Below are 13,996 nucleotides of genomic sequence, written 5' to 3'. Positions count from 1 at the left end.
ACTTCATAGTCTCTGGTCCTGCCATGTCAGAAGATGTTGTTTTGCCACTGGACCGCTGGCTCTTAGAATCTTTCTGCCCCTCTTCTGTAATGTTTCTTGGACCTCGGTAGGATCGGTGTGATATAGATGTCTCATTTATGACTGACACTTGTTCTCTGCACTTGGACCAGTTGTGAGTTTCTGCACTGACCACCGTCTGCTCCACAGAGAAGCTTCTCTGGTGCAAGTTTGAGAGCTTCACTCATCTATGGGTGTAGAATAACTATTTGGAGGACAGTTTGGTGCTGTGTCCACTTAGCAAAATAATAGTAGTAGGTTTGCCCCTGTGGCCCCTGAGCATCCCAGCTGTGGGGTCTTGGTCAGGTTCACAGTACCAGGCAAGTATTTCCTCTATGGTACAGTTCTCTTAAATCCAGAAAGCTGTTGGTTATCCCCATAGCATCCATCCCACCATTTCAGCTATAGGCATTTCTTGCCATGTTGGTCCCTTTGTAGCTCACAGAGTTCATGGCTGGGTGAGACTGTTGGTGACTTTTTCTCTTATTTAGCAGCCTGGATAGTTCCTTCTAGTACTGTGAAAACTAGCTAGCTTGTCGCCATTTATCTGCTTTATTTACAGTTGCTTGTTTTTCTTAGACGAGGTATCTCTCTGTCACCCAGGTTGGTCTCTTAACTCCTAGGCTCAGGGGTAATTCTTTTGCTTCAGCCTCCTGAGCAGCTGGGATGTACTAATCAGATTAATGTTTTCACCGGGACCAAGTACAGGAAGGAAGGAAACAATTTAAAAGAGAAAGGTTTGTTTTGACTTGGGGTTTCAGAGCTTTCAGTGCCTAACAGTGAGGAGGGCGGGGCCTGGCATGGCAGCTCACTTCATGGTGCCCAGAAGATGAGAGAAGCCTACACTAGCTGGCTTCTTCCTTTCTCTTTTTATTCTGCTAGGTCCCTAGCCAGCCTGGGGACAGTGACTCCCTGTGTTCAGAGCCGGTCCTTTCCCCTTTGTTAGTCCTTTCTGGAAATGCTCCACAGACACACCCAGGAGCATGGTTTCCTAATCCCTAGGTATTTTTTTCTTTTTCTTTGTTTCTGACTTTTCAAGACAGAGCTTCTCTGTGTAGCCCTGGTTGTCCTACAACTCTGTCAGGCTGGCCTTACACTCAGCAGAGATCTACCTGCCTCTGCCTCCCAAGTGCTGGAATTAAAGGTGGGCACCACCATCTCTGATCCTAGGTGTTTCTTCATACAATCAAATTGATAGGATTATTCATCCATAGCAGGAGAGGCCTGGGCTCTGTGTTGGGTTCCTGTGTTCTATGACTGATGCTTCTTGGAAGGAGCCACAGTGATGGTTCGCTGAAGGTTTGTCCTTGTTCCGGAGGCGAATGCAACATTGACGGCTGCAGCCTACACTCAGGTGCCTCCTGGCTTTTGTCCTCACGCCACCACACTCCTTGGGAGGCCTCTTGCTGTCTACCAGTCATCTCTAGCTAAACTGCTACGAGATTTAGAGCTGACAAACTCATTGCAGCATCCTTTGGCCTTTGTGGCTGAGTATATGCCATTTCTTAGTTCCTCCTTGATTGTTCATTAGTTTTTTGCTTTGACATCATCTCAAATAGAAGCTGAAATCCACATCATTTGATCATCAGAAGTGAAAATGCAAAACTTAAAAAAGAAACCACTCTCTATAAAGCATCAAATTCTATCCCACTCACCCAGATTAATACATTTAAACAAGTCCTAGCTGTTGTATATGTTGATAGGTCTAGTAATGATTACAGCTTTACAGGAGATCAATCCAGAATGAAAATTTTACAAGCTGAGTATGTTGACTCATGCCTGTAACCCCAGCACTTAGGAGATACTAGCAGGAGGGCCAGGGGTTCAAGGCTGTCTATCCTCAACTATATAACATCTTCAAGGCCAGCCTGGGCTACGTGAGCTCTTGTCTTAGAAAAAAAAAAACCTGTTTTTTTTTTTAATTTATTCATTTAAGCTGGGCGATGGTGGTGCACGCCTTTAATCCCAGTACTTGGGAGGCGGAGACAGGTGGATCTCTGTGAGTTAGAGGCCAGCCTGGTCTACAGAGTGAGTTCTAGGACAGGTTCCAAATCTACAGAGAAACCCGGTTTTGAAAAATAAAACAAAACAAAAACAAACAAACAAAACAAAACAAAAAACTTACCCATCTTCTTAGAACATGCCCTTCAAATGGTGTGCGATTGAAGAAGAGGTAGCATGCACGGTGTGTTGTATTAGAGAGTGCCTCTGAAAATCATCTCAGTGCCTATCAGAAACTAAGAAACGGAAAGCTGGCTGAGGTACATGATTCAGGAAGAAAGGCTTAGCTGTGGGTTGGCAAGATTTACAAGCTGTTTTTATGAAGAAGGTGCTCAGTAGTTTCTCTCTTGTGAGCCAGTTTGTGTGTGTGCAAAACACTGGATTGCACACATCAGTTTAGAATTGTATTGGGCCACTGATAACAGACTAGATATCAAAGTGACAACCAAGATGGGCGTTTTGTCCCCTTCCCATGCTGCCTTAGGTAGATAAGCAAGCTAAGGCTAGGGTTATGATTGTGTCTGTCCATTCCACCATCCTATGGAGTTATTCCAATTCTTAACACACCCTCACTAGCCTTTGAGTCTTTACCCAGTTAGGAAGACTAGGGGAAACCAGAATGGCCAAAATGGTAGAGGTACCAGATGATTGGTGCTTTAAGTAGTTTCTTCTAAAGCCGGCATAATATCCTCTTTGCATCTCATTAAACAGAGCTCGGCTCTGTGGATATAGCTGATGAGGAGGCATAAAGACTAGAGACCTTTCGTCTGGGCTGCAGTCAGGGCCCTGTTGTTCAGGAGGGAAGAAGGGAGGCTGGTTGGGGGACAGCAGTCTTGTCACTACATCAAGATGCTTGTGTGTGATAGTGCAGGTGCATAGAGCTGTCTGCTTGTGTCCTTGCTGTGGACACTCTGCAAGGTTGCATGGGAAGAGGGAAGGGCAGTGAGATCAGAACTCTCACTCTTCATTTTACTCTTATACTGATTTGTACTGTTAAGTCTTTCCATGGGGCTTACTAATAGCAGTTAAAAAAAAAAGACCAACTCACAAAACCCCGTGGCTTATTAGGAAGAGCCTGACAATGCCCTGCACAGTCGGTAGTGTGTCATGATTTAATTGGCAATATTTTTCTTGATGGCCATAAAGCAATGCAGTGATGCTCTCAGAATACCTTAGGGTAAGCCAGAACCATCTCAGCTTAGGAATAATCCTCTCAGAAGCAGGAAAAGGGTGCCTTTTGAGACTCTGAAAAAAAAATTGATATAGTGGTCTGTGATTTTGTATTTATGGGGTAAGAGTGCCATGCATGTATGTGTGTGTGTGTGTTTATGTTTATATTTGTATAGATTTTATAGCTATATATTCCCCCAGACTCCTAAGTCACTTTGCAAATGATTATTGAAAGTGTTTCTCCGTTTCTTTTTCTTTATTTTTAAATAAAATCAAGTTCCTTAAGCTCTCTCATATTCTTCCTACTTTCAAGACTATACACAGGTGCATGCACACATGTTGCGTGAATGCAATACACACACACACACACACACACACACTTCAGATTACACATTCGAGAGAAAAACGTGGTATTTGTCTTTCTGAGTTAGGCTTATCTTCAGTTGTATACATTCCCCTACAAGTGTCATGACTTCATTGTTCTATCTAGGCTGGTTCTATTTCTTAGCTATTGTGGTTTAAACTTGGTTGTGCAAGGATTTCTGTGGTATGCTGACTTAGAGTCCTTTGGATATATACTTAGGAGTGGCTTAGCTGGGCCAGAGGAGGTTTTATGTTTAAGTCTTGAGGAACCTCCACACTGACTTCTATAGTTGGCTGTCCAGTTTATATTTCTATAATCAGGTGGGCTCTTTCTCCACATACTTGCCAGCCCTCATTGTTGCTGATTTTCTTCATGATAGCCATCTTGACTGGTGTAATAAAATAGAATCTCAAAGATGTTTTATTTTCATTTCCCTGATGGCTAAGGACATGGAACACTTTTTTAATGTATTTATTGGCCTCAGTATTTCTTCTGTTGAAACTTTCAGCTAATGTTGGACCTTTGGTATTGCTGGGAAATATCTTCTTTCTGGGAACAGAGTTTGAAACAGTTGAAAATATAGAACATGCAATATATATATTTCATGGGTGTATGTATTTGTTGGTAGTCATGAAGATCTTTGTATGCATAGGAACCTTAGCATTTTCATGGCCCCAGCAATGGCTTAAAACCTCTGCAATGCAACATGGGATATTCAGTTAATACTGACTTATCCAGTTAATATCCAGTTAATCCAGATAATATTGAGTGTTTTGTTATATCAGTGAGTATATATTCTATCAAAAGAACCTACTCGATGGGAACTATTCAGAGATTGGCTCATGGAACCTCCAACGATTCTGCCAAGTCTTGCAAATTGAAGCCTTGTGACTGGATAGCTTTGTGAGCTTTGAATGATGTGTGGCTGGTCTAACCTGTGCTGCCTGAAAGCTGCAGCCTCTGCTCTGCCTATAGTCCACGGCGTTCTCCCTTTCTCCTTACTGCTGGCCTTCACTACCCTCCCATGTTCAAATTTTCCTGTCCCTTCTCATCTGATATCCAGAGTGTCTGTGGGAGCTATAGACTGGGTGTCCTGGACTAAACAGCTCAGCTCAGGGCTGACGGTCACAGACTGCGTTGTTTTCAGTGGAATCAGAGGGGTCTGACTTGGTTTCTTTTCTGTGTTTTGAGGGACTGTCATCTGGCACAGCTAATTTTTCTCTCCTCTTCCTTGGCAGCATCTTCCGGGCAGCCAGCAGCAGTCATCTGTCCAGCTCTGGGTCTCCTTTGGCCGGAAGCCTATGAGAGCAGCCCAGTTTGTCACAAAGCATCCTATTAATGTGAGTGAAGTCTCCTGGAAGTGGGGAGGGACAGGACGCTTGTCTCCGAGCATCATGGGACCGTCCTGCTGGCTGAGCACTTTACATTCTCCCTGTGGGCACCCTCCAGAGAGGCCTCTGAAGAGAACTGTTATGCTCTGGGCCTGTTGGTCTGCTTTTGTGCACTTCCCTGTCTGAAGTGGGGCTGAATGGGAGTCCTTTTTTTTCCTGCTTTAAGTGGAGAAGAATTGGCAGAGGGATTGGTGCCGGTCAGTGGCCTCATATGCCAGTCCTCAAGCCATGGGAAACATGCCTGGCACTCACTTATTAACCAAATGCTATATTCCTTGCAAATGGCTAAGGTTCCGAAAGCGGATACATTCAGGTTCTGCTTTGTAGAAACAGACCGGTTAGAAAGACTGAAAACGGAGTAGAGAAAGTGTACATGTGTTCAGATGACTTCAATGTCAGTGTACACGGAAAGCCAGGAAAGAGCAGGCTGGGTCCCCAGGGTGGTGCCTGCAGTGAGGAGGTCTCCTTGGAAGACGATGATATCAGCAGTTGGTTGATAGCTCAGTGGGGTGGGTAACAGGAGTGATGATCAGTTCTTTTTAGTTTCTAAGGGTTCTCTCAGTCTCCTTGGGGGAAAAAAAGAGGAAATGAAACGCGTGTTTATCTATATTATGCCTTGTGCTAATAAAAGGGCTGCTGGAGAAAATGGGGAAGCATCATTACCAAAAAGAGGTTTCTAGGTCATTTATGGAGGTCAGAGGCCTATTCTTTTCTCGTATTTTACCAGCAAGCTCCATGTGCACACCGGCCATGGACACTTGGAAGAGAAAAAGCCGTTTTCGCTTCTTCGTTCTGCTTGAGCCCTGGTCGCTGCCTTTATATCCACTTTCGTCACTGGGACACTTGGAGCCGTTGCTCGCATGTGTGTATAAAAAGCCCACAGATATAACTGTGCTTTTAACAATTTGTTTCCTGACTTTGGGTTTCCAAGGAATATTACATCGCCGACGCCTCAGAGGACCAGGTGTTCGTGTGCGTGAGCCACAGCAACAACAGCACTAACCTGTACATCTCAGAGGCAGAGGGGCTGAAGTTCTCTTTGTCCCTGGAGAACGTGCTCTATTACAGCCCAGGAGGGGTTGGCAGTGACACTCTGGTGAGGTAAGGAGTCCGTGGGCTCCTCCCTGTCTTTCTGGGTCAGATAAGGCTCTCCTTATCTCAGCGGTTAGCAATGTTAGTGGCACACACGGCTTTGCTTGAGGTGCTCTCCTCATGAGCTCCCATGCCACTCTTGGATCAGCTGTCCTCAGACTGCAATTGGTTTGGTCTGGGGTATGGTCCAGGTTGTCCCAGCGGATTTTTTGTGTGCAGCCAAGGCTGAGTGCTGCTGTTCTAGGTGACATTTGGGACCTCAGATGTTCTGTTAACCACTCCCTTGGGTTTTGTGGTCTCTGAGCCGATAGGGAAGAACGGTTGGAAGATATCATCGCTTCAGGGAACACAGGGGCCCTGCTTCCAAGTGACTGATTGACAGCCTCTTTTAGAGGTAATTATTAGCAAAGGCCCTAGTGTCATTTCCACTTTTCCCGGCAGTTACAAGTGTGGGGATGTTTTGTACCCCTAGTACTGGTGCTTTTTGAGTGCGACCTTCACGGAGGCTCACGGGAACAGTTGAGGCCTCCGGATTTGCCTTTTCTGGATATGTGGTATAAATGGAATCATGTAATGGCATGTGGCCTTCTGTGTCTGGCTTCTAACATGTGTTCAAGGTTCATTCCCATGGGCTGTCCGTTAGCACCCCATTTCTTTTAGTGGGTGAAAGTAGAGTTTACTTGTTTTACTATTTAAAATTCACGCACCATTGTCCCTCAGGCCTTTCAGTGACTGTGGTGCAGTGTCACCCTCCCTCTGCCATCCCGTGCTTTGGAGAGCCCACAGCTATGGTTACAGAGTGAACAGCACACAGCTGGCTAATGCCTTTTCCCGCTTTCTCCTTTGTCAGATATTAGATTAATGTCTTGCGGTAGAGTGGGAGCCCTACCTGGAGAAGACTACCAGGGAAGCAGTGGCCACAGTTATGTCACCATGGGGTTTTTGTACACATACAGACGACTGCCTTTTCTGTGTGACAGTTTCCTCCTGCGGTGTCTGAGTGTCTCGTCCAGTTGAGATGTTGAAAATAGATTCATGTCAAGAGTGGCAGGCCAGCATCCTGTTCAGCTTTCTTCTTCTCACAGTTTCTCTCGGGGTGGCAGGGCTTCAGATGCACTGAGTTCAGTGACCTGTTGTCATTTGTGGCTCAGGCTCAGCCAGATGAAATAGGAGGAGGGCGAGTGATCAGATGGCGTGGGCAGACTGGGTTAGAATAAACTGCTCTGACCTGAGCGGGACAGAAGGTACCGAGGGACTGGCTCTCATTTCCTTAAAGAAACGGTGTGAGAACTCTTAAGAGGTGATCGATCGCTTTGGCTTCTGTGAGTCATGCTTAGAGGAACCTCATGGAATGCCATGGTTAGTTGTAGGACTACTTACTGTAGGAACTAATGTGCTAACCACATGGTAGACCTGTTGGAGCAAACTTAAGAAGGAACACTTGGCTTAGCTGGTGGGGATGGCTGTCAGGATATAGATTTGGCATGGGGTATGGCTGAAGGGGGATGCTCGTGAATTTCCTGGCAAATTTCATCAATCACAAGATACCCAGTAAAGGAGAGGAGAGGTGCTTTCAAGTGGGCTGGTGAGGGTAAGTGGAAGAAAATGGACTCTTGGAAGAGAATGCTGATGGGAAGCTTATTGTTCTTGTGCAAGCCAAAGAGGGAAATGAGGCACGGGTTGGCTTTGAGCAGAGGAATTGTGAGGTAAAGGCTGACAGGAACTAAACTAAACGAAAACTCCAGGAAGATGGGTGGGGCAAAGAACCCAGGCTTGTCTGAGAGAAACCCAGGCCTCCCAGTTGGGCATAGCAAGTAGTAATCTCAGGATGGCAGAAGATTTCAGAGGCAAGAGAATAGAAGTGAACAGCCTGGACGGCCAGAGCCTGTTAGCCCATTCCCTAATAGGGACCCAAGGAATCCCAGCACAGAGGGTTCCGTCTGCACCCCAGTGTGTCTTGGGTACCTTTGCTCACTGTGCCAACCAAGAACAGCTTCATTAGTACACTACTTACTTATCTTCACCTTTCCTGCAGCCATGGTCACTGTGTGTGTCTCCCTGTCTGGGGTGGCCCACCTGTCATCCAGCTCAGAGACACAGCATGGGAAAACACAATCTGTCGTCTGCTTTTTTGTGCAGCCCATACCTAAGAACCCCTGACATAAAGGCCACACTTCAAGTTTTAAAAGCCACTCATGAACCACAGTGACCATTCCTTTCAGATGCCTCATTTGGAATGGGTGTACCATGTTAGTGAAAAACCCCCTTTCGGTGAGTGGGCCCTTAGCACAGCAGGTAGAACTTGGGAGACCCTTATTCTTTTGTTAACAAGTGCAGCTTCGGGCTTTGTCGGACCATCCTGGATGTCTGTGCTGTCGCACTGTGAAGCTGCCATAGATGCCTCTAGAACTCCTGACAGGCAACCCTGTGGTGCTTCATACTAGTCTTTTTACAGACCAGATTAGACTATGAGCCTCAGCGTTGTGACTAGGGCTTGCATGTCTGGCTCAGGGCTTCCCACTTGTCCAGGCTTCTGGAAGCATTTGGATCAATATTCACAGTGAAGAAATGGATGTGGCTCTGTCAGCTTCTTTATGACATTTTCTACATTCTCAATGTCCTTTTAGGAGTCACTGGGTTGGCGAGCATCCTGGCCTTTAAAAACAATTTTTAAATGAATTTATTTATTTTTCAAGAGCAGGTTATTTCACTATAAAGAAATGAGGTATGGTGCGTGTTACATGGGTGAACCTTGTAAACATGTAAGTGAAAGTAACAAGATATAAAGGGCACTGTATGATTCAATTTATATGGAATAGCCAGACCAGGCAATCCTTAGAGGCAGATCCGTAGAGACAGAAAGCAAATCTGTGGTTGCCAAGGCCTGGGAACCGAAGGGAAAACAGACAGTGCCTGCCAATAATGAAAATGTTCTGGAATTCACATTGCACAACATTGTGAACATGCTCGATGCCTTGGTATTGTGTGCTTTAAGATGCTTCAATATTATGCTACACATAATGCAAAACAGCAAGCAAATGCCAATCCCGGGTGATGGCTGCTGCTTTTTCTCTGACTGCAGGTATTTTGCAAATGAGCCATTTGCTGACTTTCACCGTGTGGAAGGCTTACAAGGAGTCTACATCGCCACTCTGATTAATGGTTCTATGAATGAGGAGAACATGAGGTCGGTCATCACCTTTGACAAAGGGGGAACCTGGGAATTTCTTCAGGCCCCGGCCTTCACAGGATATGGAGAGAAAATCAATTGTGAGGTACAGTTGCTTTAATCGAGTTTGGCTGTTTTGATACGAAGCAGAAAGCTGTGGACTAGAGTAGTTTTCTTATATTCAATATTTACAGCAAGCATGCAGGATGATGGAGCACCCTGCTAATTCCACATGGAGCAAACTTTCATGTGCACATCTCTCCTTTCAGGTCCTCGGCTCCACACCAAGGCATGGTGGGGACTGTGATAAACTCAGAGGGGCACCATGGGATATTCGAGAGTTTTCTCTGGTGTTTTGGAGAATACATCCAGGGCCTTATACAGGCTAAGCATGTGTTTCACCACTGAGCTACCCCTTTAGCCCAGTATCTCAAGTTCCATTGTGTTATGAGATGAAGTCTTGCTATGTAGCCCAGGCTGGCCCGGGATTTATTATGTGGCTCTCATTGGCCTTGAACTTGCTCTCTTCTTACAGAAGTCCTTCAGAACTCAGAGCACTGGGATTATGTCCTTCACTGCCACACCCAGCTTCATTTACAAGTTTTGCAGGAAGGACATGTTACACAACATCTGTTAGACATTACGTTAATTGCTTGGCTAATGAGCTTGAGTTAGTTCACAGCTTCTACGTGAGGGCATAGCGTATTTCTTTTGAGGACATCACATCTCTGGGAAGCTGGAGTTTAGTGAACCAGTTTGATGAAAAACTCAGCGGGAAAATCAGGGCGGGACAGAAGGTGAGAGTGACAGTGTCCTGTAGGATCCCAAAATCTGAGAAGTTGTGTTGTGTTGAGCAGGTGCATTTATTCCTTTAGCAGGACTTGGGATTGTTTAATCATGAAATGGACGTGTTTTCTTCCAGCTTGTGTACACAACTGTTTCAAACAGATGCTCTGTTGATAGCACACAAGCATGCGTGTGGGTGTGCACACACACACACATACTCACACACACAGTTTTGTTAATTCTAAGAGACACATGATGGTATTATATTTCTTCTGTTTTGGAACTACTATAAAAAATGACAATACCAATTTCATTTGAAACCTACAATATTTAAGAACGAGTATAGTGCCTATATGAAAAGCTAAGCGTTTTAAAACATTTCTTGGTCCCATTAAGTGTTCCCATGAGTTGATTCTTGTGTTCCCTGGTCTCCTGGGATACCCCTACACTTGTATTTCTTTTTCTCCTGAGGGATTCAGCAGTCAGAAAAACTAGAAAAATAAATTAGTGTTAATTTTTCATGCAACCATATTTAGTTAGTTGTTTAATCTTTTGGATTTTTGAATTGCTGTTCATGGTAAGCTATGGTGTCTCTCTGTGTTTCTTAACTGTATTCCTACTTTTGGGAAAATTCTCTGGAGACTCTTGACTTAGAAGGTACTTAGCAATTTTTCTTCTTTTTTGGTCACAAGTCTTGATATACGACATGAAATCTAACTATGGAAAGAGGAGGGCTATAAACAGACATGGGGAAACACCTATCCAGTTCCTTTCCTCAGTTTTTAGGACCTTAGAAGCTTGGCCTGTCTTGGTTGGCCTTTGTCTAGGCAATTTTTACATGCCATGGGGGCACGAGCTTGGTTAAGAGGATTCAGTGGTCTTCTTATTTCTCAGACTTGGGACTGTAGGGTTCTCAATCAGCTCTTAGTTTCTGATTCTTTGTTTAGGTGGTGGTTGGGTTCCTCTCCTTTGCTGTGACAAAAAAGCTAATAAGAAACAACTTAGGAAGAAAGGGGTGGAGAGTTTGAGGCTACCGACCGTCATGGTGGGAAAGGCTCAGTGCTGGTGCCTAGCTTGTTTTTACCTTTATCCCTTTCTATTCAGGCAGGGACCTCAGAGCATAGGATGGTGCTGCCTCAGTCAGGGTGGGTCTTCCCTCTGCAGCTTAACCTCTGTGGAAACACCCTCACACACACACCCAGAGGGGTATCTTCTGGGTGAATTTGAGTCCAATCAAATTGACAATGAGCATTAACCACCATAGGTGGTATATTAGCTTTTGGTCACCATTACAAAGTGATCAAGAATATCGGTTTGTGAGGCAGAAAAGACTGCGTTTTGGCCTAAGATTTCAGGGGAATCAGGAGTTTTTGTCTGAGCTTGCTTGGTTTGTTGTTTTGGGCCAGTGGCAAGGCTGAGCATTACAGAGACAGTATGTGGTGGAATAACTTTTCTTGACATGGCAGACAGGAAATGGATAGGAGAAACCCAAAGAGGAAGGAGTCAACATCCCTACATCCCCTTCAAAGGCACACCTAATGACATAACTTCTTGCACTAGGCTCCCCCTCCTAAAGATTCTGCCACTTCCCAGAAGTACCAAAATCTTGTGACCAAATCCTTAGAACAGGATCCTTGGGACATATTTCAGTCCAAGCCACTGTAGGTAGAGAAAATAATATACAGTGCTACATATGATTAAAATGTGGACATAAGGATCAAGAAACACTTCTAAGGATGGACCTCCTTGTAGGTAAAGCAACAGGAATGAAAAGAGAAAGTGGGCAAGGAAAAATTCTTCCAGCCAACCTGATTTCCCCCTTTTTTTAATTGGCCAAACTGAGAAGCTGGCAAGATTGGTTTGCTAGAAGAATCTTTTTGGTGTGTGATAAAAAGAAGTAGATTGAACATCCTTGCCAGCATTTTACCTGAGCCGTGAACACAGACAGACAGAGTTCCCCTGTTTTGATCACTGATATGCTGGAAATATCTGGACATCATTTTTCTGGCCAGGGGCATGAGGCAGAAGCATTGTGGTGGTCTGTAGAAGCATCAGTGTCTGCACACACATGTAGTAGGGAAGCCAGCTCCCATGACACTAAAGCCTGCATCTTTTGCAAATGTGGGAGATGCCTTTCAGGCTTCCACATGACCCCTAGGGCGTTCGTATCTCATCTGTTACACATCTGGCCTTGTACCAATGAGACTTTGCGGCCTTTGATTCTTTTTCTTCTAACAAAACTTCTTGAATCATTTTTGAGACCCATCTGCTCTGACTCAGAAAGCCAACACATTTCACTTCTTTTTGTTTCTGAGTCCCCGGGAAGGGTCCCTTGGTGACCCCAGCAGTGGAGTGCCTTCCTTCTCTATTGAGTTGGCGTTGGTTTGTGATTGTTATTCCTGGGAGTGTTGGGACTTCAAGTTATTCTTCTCTTTTCTTCAGTGGTAGACATTTTATGTTGGTTCAGAAGATGCGCTCTGTTTAGGGAGATTTGAAGACCACTGGGTTGTAAGTGTTTTCTTCTGGGCCAGACCTTCTTCTGGGTCTTGCTGTGGGGACCTCGGATAGACTCCTGGGTTTGAGGGAGTCCTACGTGCTGATGCCATCTGGAAATTTCCTTCTAAAGCTTTCCCAGGGCTGTTCCCTCCACCTGGCCCAGCGTCTCAGTCAGCTGCTCAACCTCCAACTCCGGAGGATGCCTATCCTGTCCAAGGAGTCAGCCCCCGGCCTCATCATTGCCACCGGTAAGTGTGCACTGCGTGCTGTCAGGGGAGCTTTGGTGAGCTGGTTGTGTGCAGCCAGAGTTAAAGTGGTCATCCACACCTCCGGCAGTGACTGCTCCTCACCACTTGAAGCCGTTGTCTTAGTGACTAGCCACTATTCGGGATGTCTGGCAGGGCCAGATGTATTTCTGGCATGTTCTTGAATGAATAGTCATTCTTCCCTTTTGTGTTTCAGGCTCAGTGGGAAAGAACTTGGCCAGCAAGACCAATGTGTACATCTCTAGCAGTGCCGGAGCCAGGTGGAGAGAGGTCAGTTTCTGGTCCCAGGGCTCTTCCAAGCGTGAGCACATGGACCGTGCACCAACATTGTAGAATCCCAGGGCCCCACAGAAGTGCTAGCCACACTCCCGTGTATTCACACCCTTTAATGAGCTCATGATTTTTGCCAAAATATCACTTTAAATAAAAAACAGACTTTTCCAATTTTTATTAGAAACAACTGTGACAAAGTTTTCCAGGATTATGCAGTCCATGGAAGGGAAGTACAGTATCTGCTTTGGTTACTACTTCAGCCCTGGGCTGTAACAGTGTCTGGCATTGAATAAATGCCAGTGATATTTGGCGCATGTGTCAGAAATCACAATGCAGTTGTGGTGGGCCTGACACCGCTGATCTCTGAGCCGTGCTGGCTGGGTACCTTGTCTTCCCCACGCTGTGTGAGGAATTCATTTTTCTGTCTTAACACTGTCTAACCCATGTGAATCCTGAGCACTGTCCTTGCCCATTCTCAGGGGTCAGCTAGTTCTCCAGTACGAGTCACTACTTAGGCTGTGGCCTCTGACGTTAGAGAGTTCCCAAACTTGGACAGAAGTCTTTTGGCCACCTGTAACTTAGAGAGCCAAAGGAATTCCAAGTGATGTCATTCTGTAGGGACTGGGTCCATGCTGACCCTGGGATGGTCCCTGACGTCCTCAGCAGATCACTGCACAGGAATTTGTGGAGCATCAGGTCCAAGTTGTACGGCTGTCTTGAAGAGTCAGCAAGCGATAATGTTACAGTCTGGCTCTGGGTACTTTGTAAACATTGCTCTATGTCTTCCCTCATATGTGGCCCAGACTTATCATCATCATTCTACGTGAGAGATGGAGGACACAGACATTCTGTGGTGTGTGTGTGTGTGTGTGTGTGTGTGTGTGAGAGAGAGAGAGAGAGAGAGAGAGAGAGAGAGAGAGAGAGAGAGAGA

The 13,996-nt window shown here is 45.4% G+C and overlaps 1 protein-coding gene across 2 annotated transcripts in view; it reads left to right on the top strand.

Moving 5' to 3' along the window:
* The window catches only part of Sorl1 (sortilin related receptor 1), a 162,692-nt gene that overhangs the window by 50,421 nt on the left and 98,275 nt on the right, over nucleotides 1–13,996 (top strand). For both annotated transcript variants that reach the window (XM_026779339.1, XM_005347141.3), the window contains exons 7-11: nucleotides 4,831–4,932; nucleotides 5,915–6,084; nucleotides 9,158–9,350; nucleotides 12,657–12,774; nucleotides 12,989–13,062. In XM_026779339.1, the coding sequence (XP_026635140.1) occupies nucleotides 4,831–4,932; nucleotides 5,915–6,084; nucleotides 9,158–9,350; nucleotides 12,657–12,774; nucleotides 12,989–13,062 (657 nt within the window). The remainder of the gene's footprint in view (nucleotides 1–4,830; nucleotides 4,933–5,914; nucleotides 6,085–9,157; nucleotides 9,351–12,656; nucleotides 12,775–12,988; nucleotides 13,063–13,996) is intronic.

Source organism: Microtus ochrogaster, chromosome 5 (assembly GCF_000317375.1).
Source record: "Microtus ochrogaster isolate Prairie Vole_2 chromosome 5, MicOch1.0, whole genome shotgun sequence".
In the NCBI taxonomy this organism is placed as follows: Eukaryota; Metazoa; Chordata; class Mammalia; order Rodentia; family Cricetidae; genus Microtus; species Microtus ochrogaster.
The sequence above is the reverse complement of the archived record's forward strand: the minus strand, read 5'-3'. Positions and strand labels throughout refer to the sequence as shown.